This window comes from Mixophyes fleayi, chromosome 4, assembly GCF_038048845.1.
Source record: "Mixophyes fleayi isolate aMixFle1 chromosome 4, aMixFle1.hap1, whole genome shotgun sequence".
Lineage (NCBI taxonomy): Eukaryota > Metazoa > Chordata > Amphibia > Anura > Limnodynastidae > Mixophyes > Mixophyes fleayi.
The window spans coordinates 319,806,122-319,820,736 of record NC_134405.1 but is presented as its reverse complement, the minus strand read 5'-3'; the positions used below and the strand labels follow the sequence as shown (position 1 = coordinate 319,820,736).

Sequence of the window (14,615 nt, the reverse complement as noted above, 5' to 3'; positions counted from 1 at the left end):
AGCTACTGCATAGCAACCTAGCCAGTGTACTGGATCAACATCTGAGGGAACCAAGCTGCGGGTACGTACTTTTAAGGCCAGGGCAAGCCCAAAGGGATCGAGGACCCCCCCCACACACATATCTTCCCTCAATCAGAAGCAACCTCTCACCCGTGCTGCCTCTCATCTTGGCAGTCAGGAGGTGCAGACGCCCTACTCAGCTCCTCAGACGTGGAGTGAGGCATCATAGCCAAGCTGCACACCCTCAGCACAATACGGACTGGAGAAGCAGCCAGCTGCTAACTGGTCCTCCTTCACGCCAGTGGCCGGGGCGCCATGAGGATACTAAAAGCACTCTGTGTTTTAGGCATCCCCTACCCATTGGCGCTCTAGGCACCCATCTAGCATCACCTAATGGCAACGCCTGCCCCGAGTTCCTCCACAGATCTCCTTACACTGCAGAGACGTAAATTAGAATATCTTTAATTCAAAATTATAATTTAGAAGTGTTAAATAATCATACACTTAAACCGAACACTGTCCCTAGATGGGCAATATAAACAAACAAGACTGTACAATACAATTACTCAGTATTATGGAAACACAGAACGTTTAGTATATCTATAATTCCAGTGGACTTTATGAACAGTGTTAAAGCTCAACTAAATGATTCCAGAAATTTGGCTTAGATAAAAGATCCTGCAGAAGGACCATTTGTAAAGGTCCATTAAACACATCTCTGACAACAGAGGCGAGCGGTGCTTTTGAGACTCACCTCCAAGTGGAGACACAAGTACAATAGATGGCATGTAAGATGTGAAAGTCAAGAGTGCTTGGGTGAGCCACAAAGGAGCAGCGGACTCCGGGCACTTCCTTGTCTGTGAAGTACACAGGATTCTAGCAACCTACAGGCGCACGTTTATTACCCAAAGATCATTATTTAGACTCATTATTTTCTCCCCTCTCTCACAATTACCTGCACAGCCGGCCTCCATCAGAGGATATGTACACACATCTGTCCGACAGGTTGGTGGAAATGGAGACAAATTCATTGATGTATCCGGCCCGTCTCATTAATCGAAAAGTGTTCACCAATTTCTGGTGGTCTCGAATTACCCCGAGAATGTTTCCTCAATGAAAACAATGAAAAGAGCAGTTTAATAGAGACAGAGAGAGAGAGATTGAGAAACACAAAGACAGTCCCAGAGAGAGAGAGAGAGCAGGAGAGAGACAGGAGGAGAAAGAGGGGCAGCACTGTGGCACAGTGGTTAGCATTGCTATTTAACAGCGCTGAGGTCATGAGTTCGATTAAGACTATGCCCCGATGTGTGTAGTTTGTATGTACTCCCTTTGTTAAATAGTAAATGGAGGTAAAGAGGTAGAAAATAAATATTTCTTATATTTACATTTATGATTTGATGTTATTCTTTTCACCCCTTTTTATGTAATATATACAAAAATGCAAATTTTGTAAACTTGAAATAAAAAGGAAACCGTAGGTTTAAACTTATTTCAGTAGGAGTATTAAGGAACCGTATCATGCTGGGCTGGTATATTTTAGACACTGGACATTTAAAGACCAAGATCATTAATGACGGATTTATTAAAATAGAAAATTTAATTTGCACATTTTTCATTATCCATTTTATAATCCGCTAACACAGATCTTATTAAATCCGCTTCTTTCTTACACTTAATTTCCAGGGATTTCTCTGCACTAATGGAGAGTTTGGATGGGTTTGTGTAGGGAGTGAATCACTTGCCCACAGGAGGTAACATGCACATATAAATGCATTATGATGTGTAATTAGTACAGCATTCATTAGCCTGTCCGTTCTAAAAGGGAAACTAAATGGAAAAACCATGATTATGATAGAATGTATAGAAGGTGCGTTAACGGTAGGTCAGACCCCCAGCGTGGTGCCGGAATATATATATTTTGGGGTTTATGTTTGTCAGATGCACAATACTTTTGAGAAATGTGATTTTGCTAAACTGACGCCATCTTGTTGCCTTATAGCCATTTTGTTCTGTTATAGCTTAAATACAATTAGTAGCACCTGTTTTGTAGGAGTAATTCATTATTTGCAAGGCTATGCTTATAAACTTGGACATACCAGACAGGAGATAAGCCAGCCCTCCCCTGGGGAGTTCTACTGTGGATAATGAGAGAATATACTAACATCTGTGTGAAGGGAACATGAGTGGTTAAAACCTTTTGGGAAATAGTTTTCTGTAATACGTGATTTTTGCTATATAGATAGGAACTTGTAACGAATAAAGCAGAGTTTATTGTATACTCAAACCATGCAGTGTATTTAATTCTCTCCAGCTGATGAGCTCATAACTGATAAACTGACACTTACAGGTGAACAATCTGATATAGATTCGATAGCATTGGAGGTACCACCGAGACTGCTGACCTGAGCCAAGGACAGACAGAACTGGAGGTCGTCCTGGACACAGGACCCCGACTATAACCCGGGTGAGTAGTTTTCTACTCGTCAGGGTCCTCTGTTTAGAGCGATCTCATGTCCGTCTAAGGTATCGGGCACGCAGATCTGTAAGTCTCATAACTATACAGTTATTTGTTTATTGTAATTGTATTGGTAATTAGATTTCTGAAAGATGAGTGAATTTTGAGTGCATGTGTGATACACCATCCCCAGAACTTTGGGATTAAGGTCTGAAAACGCTTTCTAAACTTCTTGACAGATACTGTCAGGCTATTCTGTACGGACACCCAGTGTAAAGAGTCCAAAAGGGACATCCAGTGTAAGGAGTACAAAAGGGGCATTCAGTGTACGGAGCCCACGGACCCGGACATTCACTCTTAGGAGTCCACAGAACGGGACGTCCACTATAGGGACAACCCACAGAAACTAGACCAGAGTCTCTATTGGGACTCAAAAGTACTGTCACTATAGGGAAATATAGACAGTAAGCAGATAGATGACAGCAACCCCCCCATAGAAATGATGTGCAGATTTCTAGGATGTGTGGGGAGTAGAAGGTCTGCAAGTAATTTATCAAGAAAGCGGGGATAGCCAAAGAAGGAATTGATATGTGTTAATGGAGAAACAAGGGTGTTGCAAGTGGTAATGTGACAAGAACAAAGGGGTATTGAGCCCAAACCCCAAGAGATAGTTTGAGGTGGCAAAGGAAAGTTAAGAGATCTAGAAAGTCGCAAAATATGTAGATAGGCTAAATGTATCACAAGCGAAATGATAAACTGACACTTACAGGTGAACAATCTGATTTAGATTCGACACTTTCTATCGAGGGCTGTGTTATTTGTTGGAATCCTAGAATAGAACACTGACACTTGGGGTTCTGGAACAATAATATAATGGCACTGGGTCCCAGTTAAAAAACAAAAAGGGTTTAATACCATCACTGTTGAACAGAAGACTTTATATGGCTCTTGCATTTCCAAACAACTGTTTTGTTTTGTTTTTAAACAAGTTTACCACTACACACGGCCATATTTTATTGCATCTTTCACCTGTTTACAATATTACAATATAGCCAATAAAGATTACAAACATAGAGGCAAAGTGAAATATTACTTTCAAATGAGCGAATAGATGCCTTTTACGCAGCATTTTAAAGCTGGATTTTTTTTGTCTTCAGATCCACTAAGATTTAGATAAATAAAATTAAAAAATGCTCTATTTTTTTCTGAAACATTGAAAAAGTATCAAAACCAAAGTAACCTCTATGACTAAAAAACTAAAACAATAAAAAGTGCCTGTCTAGACTAATACATTTAAATGTTATCAGTTGCACAGATACAGCAATAAATGGTCCTGGGCATGAAGCAATGACATTTAGTACAAGGTGCAAATTACCATTTAGAAACACCAGAAAAATGTTTGGATACGCCAGCTCTTCACCGCATAGCAGGTTGACATCTTCCACCCCAAGATTACTGGCTAATTTGATTATAGGCCCATCCTCCATATCAGTCGTAATGTGTGTCATTAGTGCAAGGTTTTTCACTAAACCGCAGGCCTAATCCAGAAGATAAAAAACAGAAGAGAACATCTTCAATTCCTGACGCCTTCAAAGAAACTAATTTTAGAAATGTTTTTTGCTTGCATGTTTGACTAATAAGAGCAGCCATCGTCTTCATTCTACAAAACTGGGGACACATGACACTGCCCTTCCTCCAATAAGGTGAGGTAAGAACGTGGTGTGGCTATCTTGGGTGTGTGGATACATGACACTGCCCTTCCTCCAATAAGGGGAGGTAAGAAGTTGCACCATCTTAGGGGTGGCAGACACTTGAGGCCTCACATCTTCTCATGGTCAAGTGATGAGTACAACAGTGGCAGGAGAGCATGCACGGACCCAATGAACTGACTGCAGGAAGTAAAGTAGGCGACTCCTGTCACTGTGCTTCTTCCTGCATTGGAAATGGCAGGGAGTGGGCGACATTATGACTGAAGCCTTGGATATAGTGCATATTAATGGGCCAATTTCCTTGATTCAGCACCCACAAAGTCTACCCAGATACAATATTCTGTATTGTCATAGTGATGTACAATTATTTTATTTTCATTGTTGTTGTGTATAACTGCAGATGTTAAATACAGCTGCACCTGTTGCCTGAACACACAGGAGACAGCCATTTTGTGAGCTGAAATATTAGTGGACACAGCCATTTTGTGGGCTGAAAATGCAGCCTATGAATTCACTTGGGACTAGCGCCATTGCTAAGGCTTGAGTCCTGTGACTAGCTTCTAATGAAATGATAAGCTGGATTTTGGTTGGTCCTTCAAAATGGCTGCCATCACTGTGTGGCCATCTTGGCAAGTACACCTTCATGTTCAAGCATGGCACAAGTCATGAAATACTGTAGTAACCAGACCTGCATAGGTTTTTTAAAAAAGGAAAAACATGTGAATAGTGTTTCTATTTTCCTTTAATTTACCCTACATATGGTTTTCATGACCATTACACCATGTGCAAACACATTACATGTCGGAATAAACGGTATAACAAAATAAATCACTAAGATAGTTAGTAAATGGCCTGTGTTTTGTCATTATGTTACTGAAAGTTTGGGATGTTTTTAGATGTTTCTCTCATTTTAAACCTTCCTGGATTTTATAGGACTGTAGAAAATACAGCAATTGTTCACCAACAATCTGCTCACTGAAGTACTCAGGTTTACAACCAGACACAAACCTTGTTAGATATAGATATTTAAGGGGAGTCTATCACACAAAAATACATTACATTTTGATCACGAACGGCACTCGTCAAGGATGCCCCCTCTCCCCACTGATATTTGCTCTAGTCATCGAGCCATTAGCCGCCAGAATTCGTAACAATCATGAGATATCTGGCATACAGGTGGGCCCCTCTACCCATAAGATTGCCCTATATGCAGACGACGTTCTGCTCACTATCACTAATCCCAAAACGTCGGTACCCCCCCTCCTAGAGGAACTTGATCTCTATGGCTATTTCTCGGGCTACAAGATCAATCCAGATAAGACGGAGGTTCTAGACTTTAATATATCAGCTACAGACAAGTTATTATTAGAACGCTCCTTCCCTTTTCACTGGGGTCGCCGCAAAATTAAATACTTGGGTGTTTCCATCACAAAGCACTATCGACATCTATTTCAAGCCAATTTTCCTCACCTACTCGATCAAATCAAAATAGACCTTACATCGTGGTCACAGCTCTATATCTCCTGGCTTGGACGCATTAATGCCGTCAAAATGAATATCCTCCCTAGGCTGCTCTACTTCTTTCAGACTCTCCCCATCCGCATACCGCCATATGTTTTTAAATTCCTACAATTCCATGTCTCCAGATTTGTCTGGTCGGGCAGACGACCCCGGGTCCGACTTAAGGTTCTTCAGAGGTCCCCGCGGGGGGGAGGTCTGGGGATTCCTGATTTTCAAAGATACTACCTCTCCGCTCAACTTGCTCAGTGTGTCCTATGGTCTGGTCGGACGGAAGCCAGAGTTTGGTCTAAAATTGAGGCAGAGGGTCTGGGACTGCTTTCCTTATCCTCTCTCCTATGGGTCCCGAGGCCTCGTCGCCCCAAACGTCTATTATCTCACCCAATAGTCTCACACACATTATCCATCTGGGACTCATCATCCCAAAAATTCGCCTTATCTCCCCATCCCTCTCCGGTTGTTCCGTTATTCAATTCTCCGGAATTTCCTCCCGGACTACATCATAACTCATTCCAGCCATGGTATTCGCGGGGAGTCATCTACCTCAATCATTTATCCACCTCAGTAACTTTTCCTCAGTTTTCTGAAATTCAATCACAGATCCACATTCCCTCAAAGCACTTTTATCAGTTCTTACAACTTCGCCATTTCCATAGTGTTGCTAAAGATCGCCTGCTAACCCGACCTCTCTCCACCTTCGAAGCCCTCTGTCTACGCCAATCCTCAACCAAAGGTCTGATATCAACGCTTTACCACGAACTTGCTTCCCCTTCTTCTTCTCTTAGACCCCCCCATGAACTAACCTGGGAACGGGACCTTGGAGAGGAGCTACTGGAAGAGGAATGGTCTGAAATTTACGAGAACGCCGCCTCTAGTTCCATCTGCGTAAGAATTAAAGAGAATGTTTATAAGATGCTTTATCGGTGGTACTATGTGCCTTCGCGTCTTTGCAAAATCCATCCTGATTCATCTGATCGGTGCTGGCGAGGGTGCTCCCATGAAGGCACTTTTCTCCACATATGGTGGTCGTGCCCAAAATTGACAGGCTTCTGGAACCAGATAAGAGGCCTGATTAATTCAATTCTCCTGGTGGATATTCCCCTGGAGCCAAAATTTTTTCTTCTCCCTATGGGGGCTCCCTCGGCATCCCGACATGAGAACAAATTGATTAGACATATTGTTTCGGCAGCTACCTGCCAAATAGCGGCAGACTGGCGTTCGCAATCTTCTCCTTCCATGCAGTCCATAATCAACAGAATTTGGCAGATTGAACGGATGGAATACATGACCAGTATTATCCGAAACTCCTCCGGAGCCTTCTCCAGGGTTTGGGACCCATGGTTATCCTTCTTCCAGGCATGCCCACCCTTTATTTAACTCCGCTTTAAAACCTCATTCTTCTTCTTGGATCTTTTTCCAACTAACAATGGATCTAGTCACTCATTCCTTCCCTTCTCTCCTCTTCTCTTTCATCTCTCTCTCCTTTCCTCCTCTATGTATTCTCTCTCTTTCTTCCTCTTTCTATAAAACCTTAGGTCATCTGTCATTACTAAAATTGTTAGACTGGTTGACTTCGTATCCTCTTATGTTTCATGCTGATGGCTGATATGGTTTTCTCCTGTATACTTATGCTATCAATATGCATTTTGTCATTTGTCCTATGCTGTTCTCATGACCTTGCAAAAATAAAACGTTTATAAAAAAAAAAAAAAAAAATACATTACAAATATATTCTTGTACTTCGCATGTTTTTATCCTAAAATCAGAACGATTAGACAAATATTTTACAGAGATTTCTCCAGTCAGCAGCCATGTTAATAAGTGGAAGCCCAGTGGTCATTTACAGTTAAGACGACCAGGGATACATACAATTATGTATGAATTCCAAACCTAGATATTAAAAAACTGTAATCGTTGACTTTTTTATGATTTTTAAAGTATACCTGTTGCCTTCACACAATGGAGGCAGCCATTTTGTGTAGGGATTCCATAATTTTGAAATAAAAAGCCGGGACACCCAGATGACCTGAAGTTAATCCACGCCATAAAAATCATCCCACACTTCTTATTAGGTCCCAAATTATAGAAATATTAAAGTTATTTTTTTTAAGGAAATCAGGATTTATATAATCTACAAGGTACCTTGCGGACAATTATGTTTATTATGTTCAAATTAAATTCTTTACCTCTCCTTCAGGAGTATCGGAGGGACACAGCATACCCCACTGAGAGGGCTGCAGGGATCGAGGGCCACTAACTTTTCTCGTCTTTTCAAACTGAGAAGATATTCTCGTCATCATGCCCAAGGCGGATATATAAGATAATCGCGACAGCACCTGCGTCACTCCTTGACGGTCCATCTTAAATCTTTTCAAGGACCAATTCCCCTGGAAAGAGAAGAAGTTCAAAGATAGTTGGTAACAAAACGATACCCCACAATATACCGTTACCCCTGTGGAAAAATACAAAGGCAGCTCTATTGGTGCATTAATCCATCACTTATTACAATAAAACAATACAAAAAAATATGCTGAAACATACTGTTCCATGAAGCCAATGGGGTGGTCACAAACTAATGGGTAAAGTCCCAACCTCAGAAGGGAGGGCAGTCTAAGGGAAGGGGGTAGACCCCACCCCTTAACCCTTCCCTTTCAGCAGGGAAACTACATTTGACATATTGAAATAAGGGGACAAAATTAAGGGGGGAAAAAAGGAGACGAATCCAGGGAGAGAAGGTCTGTGCCCCAATTAGCAGAGAAAAATATTTTGCAGTGAGTAACAAATCATTTTTTTCCCTCCATCACCCATCTACACAGCTAATGCGCATGTCATAAAGTCACCAACATAGGCTCCTAGAAAACCAATACACGTTACTTTCCTCCTGAATGTCACCTTCATATACCATAGACATTCACCCTATAAAACTTGATGAAAGTGAACAAGACTATGTGGAAGCATGCGTTAATTGTGCACTGATGTACTGTACTGTGTCTTGGCATAGAAGGGCCAGAGTGCTTGGGGGGATGAGAGGGGAGATGGTCACTAACACATAAACTTGCTTCCCAAATGAGGCTTGAACCCCAGAGAGACAACATCATATATATTCTTCTTTGGATCCAACAGGGAACCATCATCATCATTTATTTATATTGCGCCACTAATTCCGCAGCGCTGTACAAAGAATTCGCTCACATCGGTCCCTGCCCTATTGGGGCTTCGAGTCTAAATTCCCTAACACACACACACACACAGACAGACACACTAGGGTCAATTTGATAGCAGCCAATTAACCTACTAGTATGTTTTTGGAGTGTGGGAGGAAACCGGAGCACCCGGAGGAAACCCAAGCAAACATGGGTAGAACATACAAACTCCTCACAGATAATACCATGGTCAGGAATCAAACTCATGACCCCAGTGCTGAGGCAGAAGTGCTAACCACTAAGCCACCATGGATCAAACTTATGCATAAAAGTTATAGGTCACTGCAAAACGCGCTCAAAGCAGCTAAGCAACATGATGCTAAGCCAACCAAAATAAGGATAAAGGTGAAAAGTCACAGAAGCAACTAGCCCCAAACCTAAGCTAAGAAGAGTCTAGACCACTATATATGGCAAGATACCAAACAGACATCCCAGAGGAACTTAAGACCCTGTGGAGAAGGGAAGGGTCAACATCCATGAGCAGAAACAAGTAGACGAGACAACTTCAAACAGAAATTAAAGCAGTGATTTTTTTTTTACATAAATCAATGTTTAAGGCTATAAGCATCAGCTTGGTAATAACCATTTTTGTATTATTGGTTTCTTCAGGCTGCCCTTAATGATTTATATTACCACCTCTACGCTGATGACACTCAACTTTACCTCTCCTCTCCTGATCTCTCTCCCTCCCTCCTCTCTAGGGTGTCCGCCTGCCTCTCTGCCATCTCCTCCTGGATGTCCTCTCGATTCCTCAAACTTAACCTCGCCAAAATCTGAACTTATAGTCTTTCCTCCCCCTCATACCTCGCCCCCTTCTGACCTCTCTATCACTGTCGACAATAGCTCTATCTCCCCTGTCCCCCAACTTCGCTGCCTCGGTGTCATCCTCGACTCCTCTCTTTCCTTTGGCCCCCACATTCTCTCTCTTGCTAAATCCTGCCGCTTCCAGCTGCGCAACATCGCTCGCATCCGGCCCTTCCTCTCCCAAGATGCCACCAAATGTCTTATTCGCTCTCTGATCATCTCCCGCTTGGACTACTGCAACCTCCTCCTTACTGGCCTCCCCCACTCTCATCTCGCTCCCCTTCGATCTGTACTTAACGCAGCCGCTAGGCTCATCTTCCTTTCTCGCCGCTCCTCTTCTGTCTCCCCCCTCTACCAATCCCTTCACTGGCTCCCCTTCCCCTACAGAATCCTGTTCAAGCTCCTCACTCTTACATACAAGGCCCTCGCCAACTCCACTGCACCCTACATCTCCACCCTCCTCTCTATTCATGCTCCATCCCGCCCTCTCCGTTCTGCCAATGACCGTCGCCTCTCTTCCCCCCTGATCAACTCCTCCCACGCGTATCCAAGACTTCGCCCGTGCTGCCCCCCTCCACTGGAACAAGCTCCCTCCCTCCATCAGAACTTCCCCTAATCTGTCCAGTTTCAAACGGGCTTTAAAAACCCACCTTTTTCTTAAAACCTTCCAGTCTCCCACTTAACTTCCTACCTTTTCTTCTGCCTCTTCCTCCCCCCTTATCCTTATCCTCCGTTCCTCCATCTCTCCCCCGTGTCTCTCTGTCTGTCTACCCCACCCCTTAGATTGTACGCTCCTTTGAGCAGGGTATTCTCTCCTCCTGTCTTCACCACTGTTAACTCTGCTTTCCAGCTACTTAGCCCTCCTCCTTGAGGACCCTCTTTTCCGCGTCCCCTCTCGCTCCCTCCTCTCCCCTCTAGGGGTCTCCCTGTCATCCGTGCCTTCCCTCTTGGACTCCGTCGTTGGCGGACCTTCCCCTCTCCCCTCCTCCGCCCCTCTAGCGGTGCTTTGAGCTCACTGAGTTACTGTGATTATTGTTTACTGTACTGTGCTGTGCTGTCTCATCTCGTATTGTAATCTCGTTTGTCCCTGTACGGCGCTACGGACACCTAGAGGCGCCTTATAAATAAAAATTAATAATAATAATAGTTTTGCCTGAAATCATGTGACTGTGGTTGCCAAGGTAGTCACATTATGTAGTGAGCAGATAAGCTTTGAAACGCCCATCTGAGCTCTGTCAACATTGTAAGACACTACCCATCCCTTAGGGGAACAGTTAAGAAATAGAATCCGATGCATGCTTAAAAAGTACTTAATATTTAGAGAGACAAAAAAAATAATCTATGGGGGATTACTGGTTATAGATCTGTAAGAGAATATGGGATCTATAGTTACAGACAATTCTGCAATCTTTCCTGAGTATAGGAAGGGACAATAAACAAGGAAAAAATCAGACCAACTTGTGACAGACTGGCCAGTCCATAAGGAAATGCCAGAGAGGTAAGTGATTTGCCTCCTGAGGGTGGTAGTTAGCCCGATCATCAAGTTTGTCCCTCCCAGATCGATGATCAAAATGTTTGCATGTTACCCGACTGTTTCTTATTTCTGTTATCTGCCTGATTTCTATCCTTAGAATACAATTTCATGCTCCGAGATCCACAGCTTAGACATTGTTATGTTATATTAAGTATAGGAAAGTGTCAGCACCCCCTTCCTCAGTTATTGGGGTTCCATCTCAAAGAAACTTTTGAGCTCTCTTACTAGGTAAATATAAAAAAAAACTTATTACCCAATTTCCCAATTTGAGGTTATTTACCCAAAAAAAGAAAATACAAATTGCCTCCTTTGGACATTGTCAATGCAACAATTGGAATTGAAGGATTCCTTAGTACAATATGTCTGCATATCTCACAATCTGCTAATCAAGAAAAACATTACTACAGCAAACAAACTGCCCACTGAAAAATATTGCTTTTCCTTTAAAGCCTGGTTACCAAAGAGGCTTCCCTCCTTCCTTGCCTAGTATGCTTTCTATTCTATTTTTACCTTAGCATACTATTGCCCAACACGGACTGGGCCTTCTCTATTTGTCATCTTGATTCAGATTGATACAGAAATATTAAGACATGAATGTATAATGTTCATGTTGCAGAGCTTTCCCTAGCTTCTGTAAATGGTGTTTGTAACTCTGCATGTCCTACTTACCATTGTTTTTTTGGCCTCCTAATCCTTTCAACTCCTTCCAAAGCCCTTACACCCAACACTTTGTGCTATTGTCGACTTCATTGGGTGCATGGTTGGACCAAAATTGGAGACCAACACAATCCCCCAATTTTTCTTATAGCCCGTATAGAGAAAGAACATACAAATTTGTTTACACCTTAAACATTTCTATGCATGAAGTCAGAGTGCTCTAAATGGAAACATTTTGATGACAGCCCCCAACCCTATATTCCCCCATCTACTTACAACTAAATCCAAATCAATTTAGAGACCAAACCTACAGGACAAAGCACAATGTACAGAAACCTCCACGTCTTACCGTAGATATGGCATTCACCATGCCATTGGTGATTTGGTCTTGGCGCATGTGTTTCACAACATCAAACTGGGCAGCTCTTTGCTTTGGGATGACTTGGTCCGCAATTTTTTTCATCTCAGAGTTAAATTTTTTAAACAAGTCTTCAAATAAGAGCGACAGCAGCTGTAATGCAATAAAAAAAATGGCTTCATTTATTTTATTCAGCTTTAAATTAGAAGTATCCAAAGTTAATTTATTTTATGCTAAATGACTTGGAGATCTCCAGGGCTCTGCTTTGACTAACCCTGTAGGCACTTAAACGCCACCTGTATCTGTGGTCTACACAATAGTTACCAGATCTGAGGTTAAGGGTAATGCAACGTCTGAAGGTTTAAAGGGCCATTTGGCCCCTGAAGTGTATCCGTTTGCCCATCACTGATCCAATAACATCTCTAAATATCAGATATACTCCGCAAGATGAACTGCAAAAAAAAAAATTGTAAAAGGAATGGCTTGCACGAACGCCCTTAGAAGGAGCAACATGCTGACCTCTCTGGCGCTGCAGATGTTAACAGCCAGCCTGTTTTCTTATTCATTTTACTCAGACTTTACAGTTTGCAAGACAGCAATAACAGAAGTGGGAGGGAGGAAGGAAAAAAAAAGAAAAGAAAGAATTTAAGCTGCTGCAACAGTTTCACCAATTAGCTTAATGTCAGAGAATTCTAATTAGGGGCCTTGAGATTGCTATTTAGCGCTAAAGCTTTTAGAGTGCCAAATTCTCCTTTTCACACAAACCAGTTGCAAAATTAAAGACATTAGGCGGCCTTAATTACATTATCAGAACGGCTGGGATTAGGCAATCTCTGAAGTCAATGCGGGATTCTTTTGTCATAAGGTGGAAATCCCTTGCCGAGCAAGGTGGTGGATTTCGGGGCCTGCTCCATATCTCCGTCTCACAAAGCAAGCTGCATTAGACACACAAAAAATACCGCAACACAAAAGAGACGGGGGTAATGCTTCTCAAATAATAAACACGTTAGGAAGGGGGAGATGCTAGGTGAAAAGATTAAGTCTCAAGTCGGTGGGTTTTGCTAACACCTCCGTTGGCGAGGGGCCTATCCCCAACCCTCCAGTGACAAAAAGGGACTAAATCGCTACGTTTTAATAAAATACAAAAACAAAAAACAACAAACATGTTTGGCTCATGAATCCACATCTGTTATCTAAAGCTGGAGCTCATTTCAAACTCCCCTTTTCCCATGGGGTGTGAAATTAGCAGCAAAATCATATCCGTGTATTTTCTTTCCATTCTCTTTATTCACAATACAGTCTTATGTCGGCATTGTTGACAGAGCAGACGTTTCCAGAGAGCTGAACCCATTGTGAAAATTCCATTTTTCCTTTGTGTAGGAGTCCTGGGAGCAGACAATATGCATTCTGCTGGCACTGAACATTACGGCAGAGCAGCTAAAATATTTACTGAAATTAACGTCAACTTAAACTACGCGAACAGAATGAAGAATTGTCTACGGGAGACTTAAGAGAGTTTTGAATTTTTTCTTTGTTTTTCTTAAACAGACACAACCACCAAATGTGACAGAGGGATGTTTGTGAACCTTACTCAAAATGTGCAAATCTGTACTAAAACCACAGCAACCAGAGGCTACCTTTTATCTGTCTAGCGCAAGTTGGAGAATGAAAGCAGAATTTTGATTGGTTGTCCTGGTTTCAGGGCAGATTTGCATCTTTATGCAATGATCGAAACCGTTCTAGAAGTTTTGTAACGCAGGGAAATTTACATAAAAGAATTCTGAGGTATCTGCAAAGACAATTACTATAAATATGATTTCATCAAAGGTGGGGCGAGGAAGGTGTAAGAAGCAACTATGGAAAAACATGGTTTCTAAAATGTGAACGTCACTGTTTCAATGAACAGATCAAATAAAGAAAGCAAATGGTACCATAAAAAAAAAAAAATAGAATAATAAAATATTATTCAGACAGTGGCTCCCATTAGTTTACCAAATCGGATATATTTTTCAGCAACTTATTACAATATTTGAGATAATGGGGGAAGTATTTTTTCGATGCACACCAGACTTCCTGCCCTTGAAGAACAATGCAGCAAGCATTCAAAAACCTAAAGGGGTTGATAACAGAGAATACAGACTTGTAGTGTTCTAGATGATCATGCTGAGGGATATTCTATATATGCTCTACTGTATGTTGCAAGGTGTGTTGTCATTTAGGATCAGCTTATTGGGCAGAGGGGTCTTTAAAATACGGACACATAACTGCCGATTATTAAAAAAAAAGTTCATATAAAATATGCATACTTTCCAACTTAACTGCAACACCATTCACGGAGTGACAGGAAAATAATTGATGTGGTTTGACAAATTAAAGA

General features: G+C 42.0%; 1 protein-coding gene across 2 annotated transcripts in view; it reads right to left on the bottom strand.

The window, feature by feature from the left end:
* The window catches only part of POLR3B (RNA polymerase III subunit B), a 94,590-nt gene that overhangs the window by 50,183 nt on the left and 29,792 nt on the right, over window positions 1-14,615 (bottom strand). For both annotated transcript variants that reach the window (XM_075210182.1, XM_075210181.1), the window contains exons 13-16: window positions 12,230-12,391; window positions 7,869-8,069; window positions 3,831-3,993; window positions 956-1,109 (exon numbers count right to left, since the gene is read on the bottom strand). In XM_075210182.1, coding sequence (XP_075066283.1) covers window positions 956-1,109; window positions 3,831-3,993; window positions 7,869-8,069; window positions 12,230-12,391 — 680 coding nt within the window. The remainder of the gene's footprint in view (window positions 1-955; window positions 1,110-3,830; window positions 3,994-7,868; window positions 8,070-12,229; window positions 12,392-14,615) is intronic.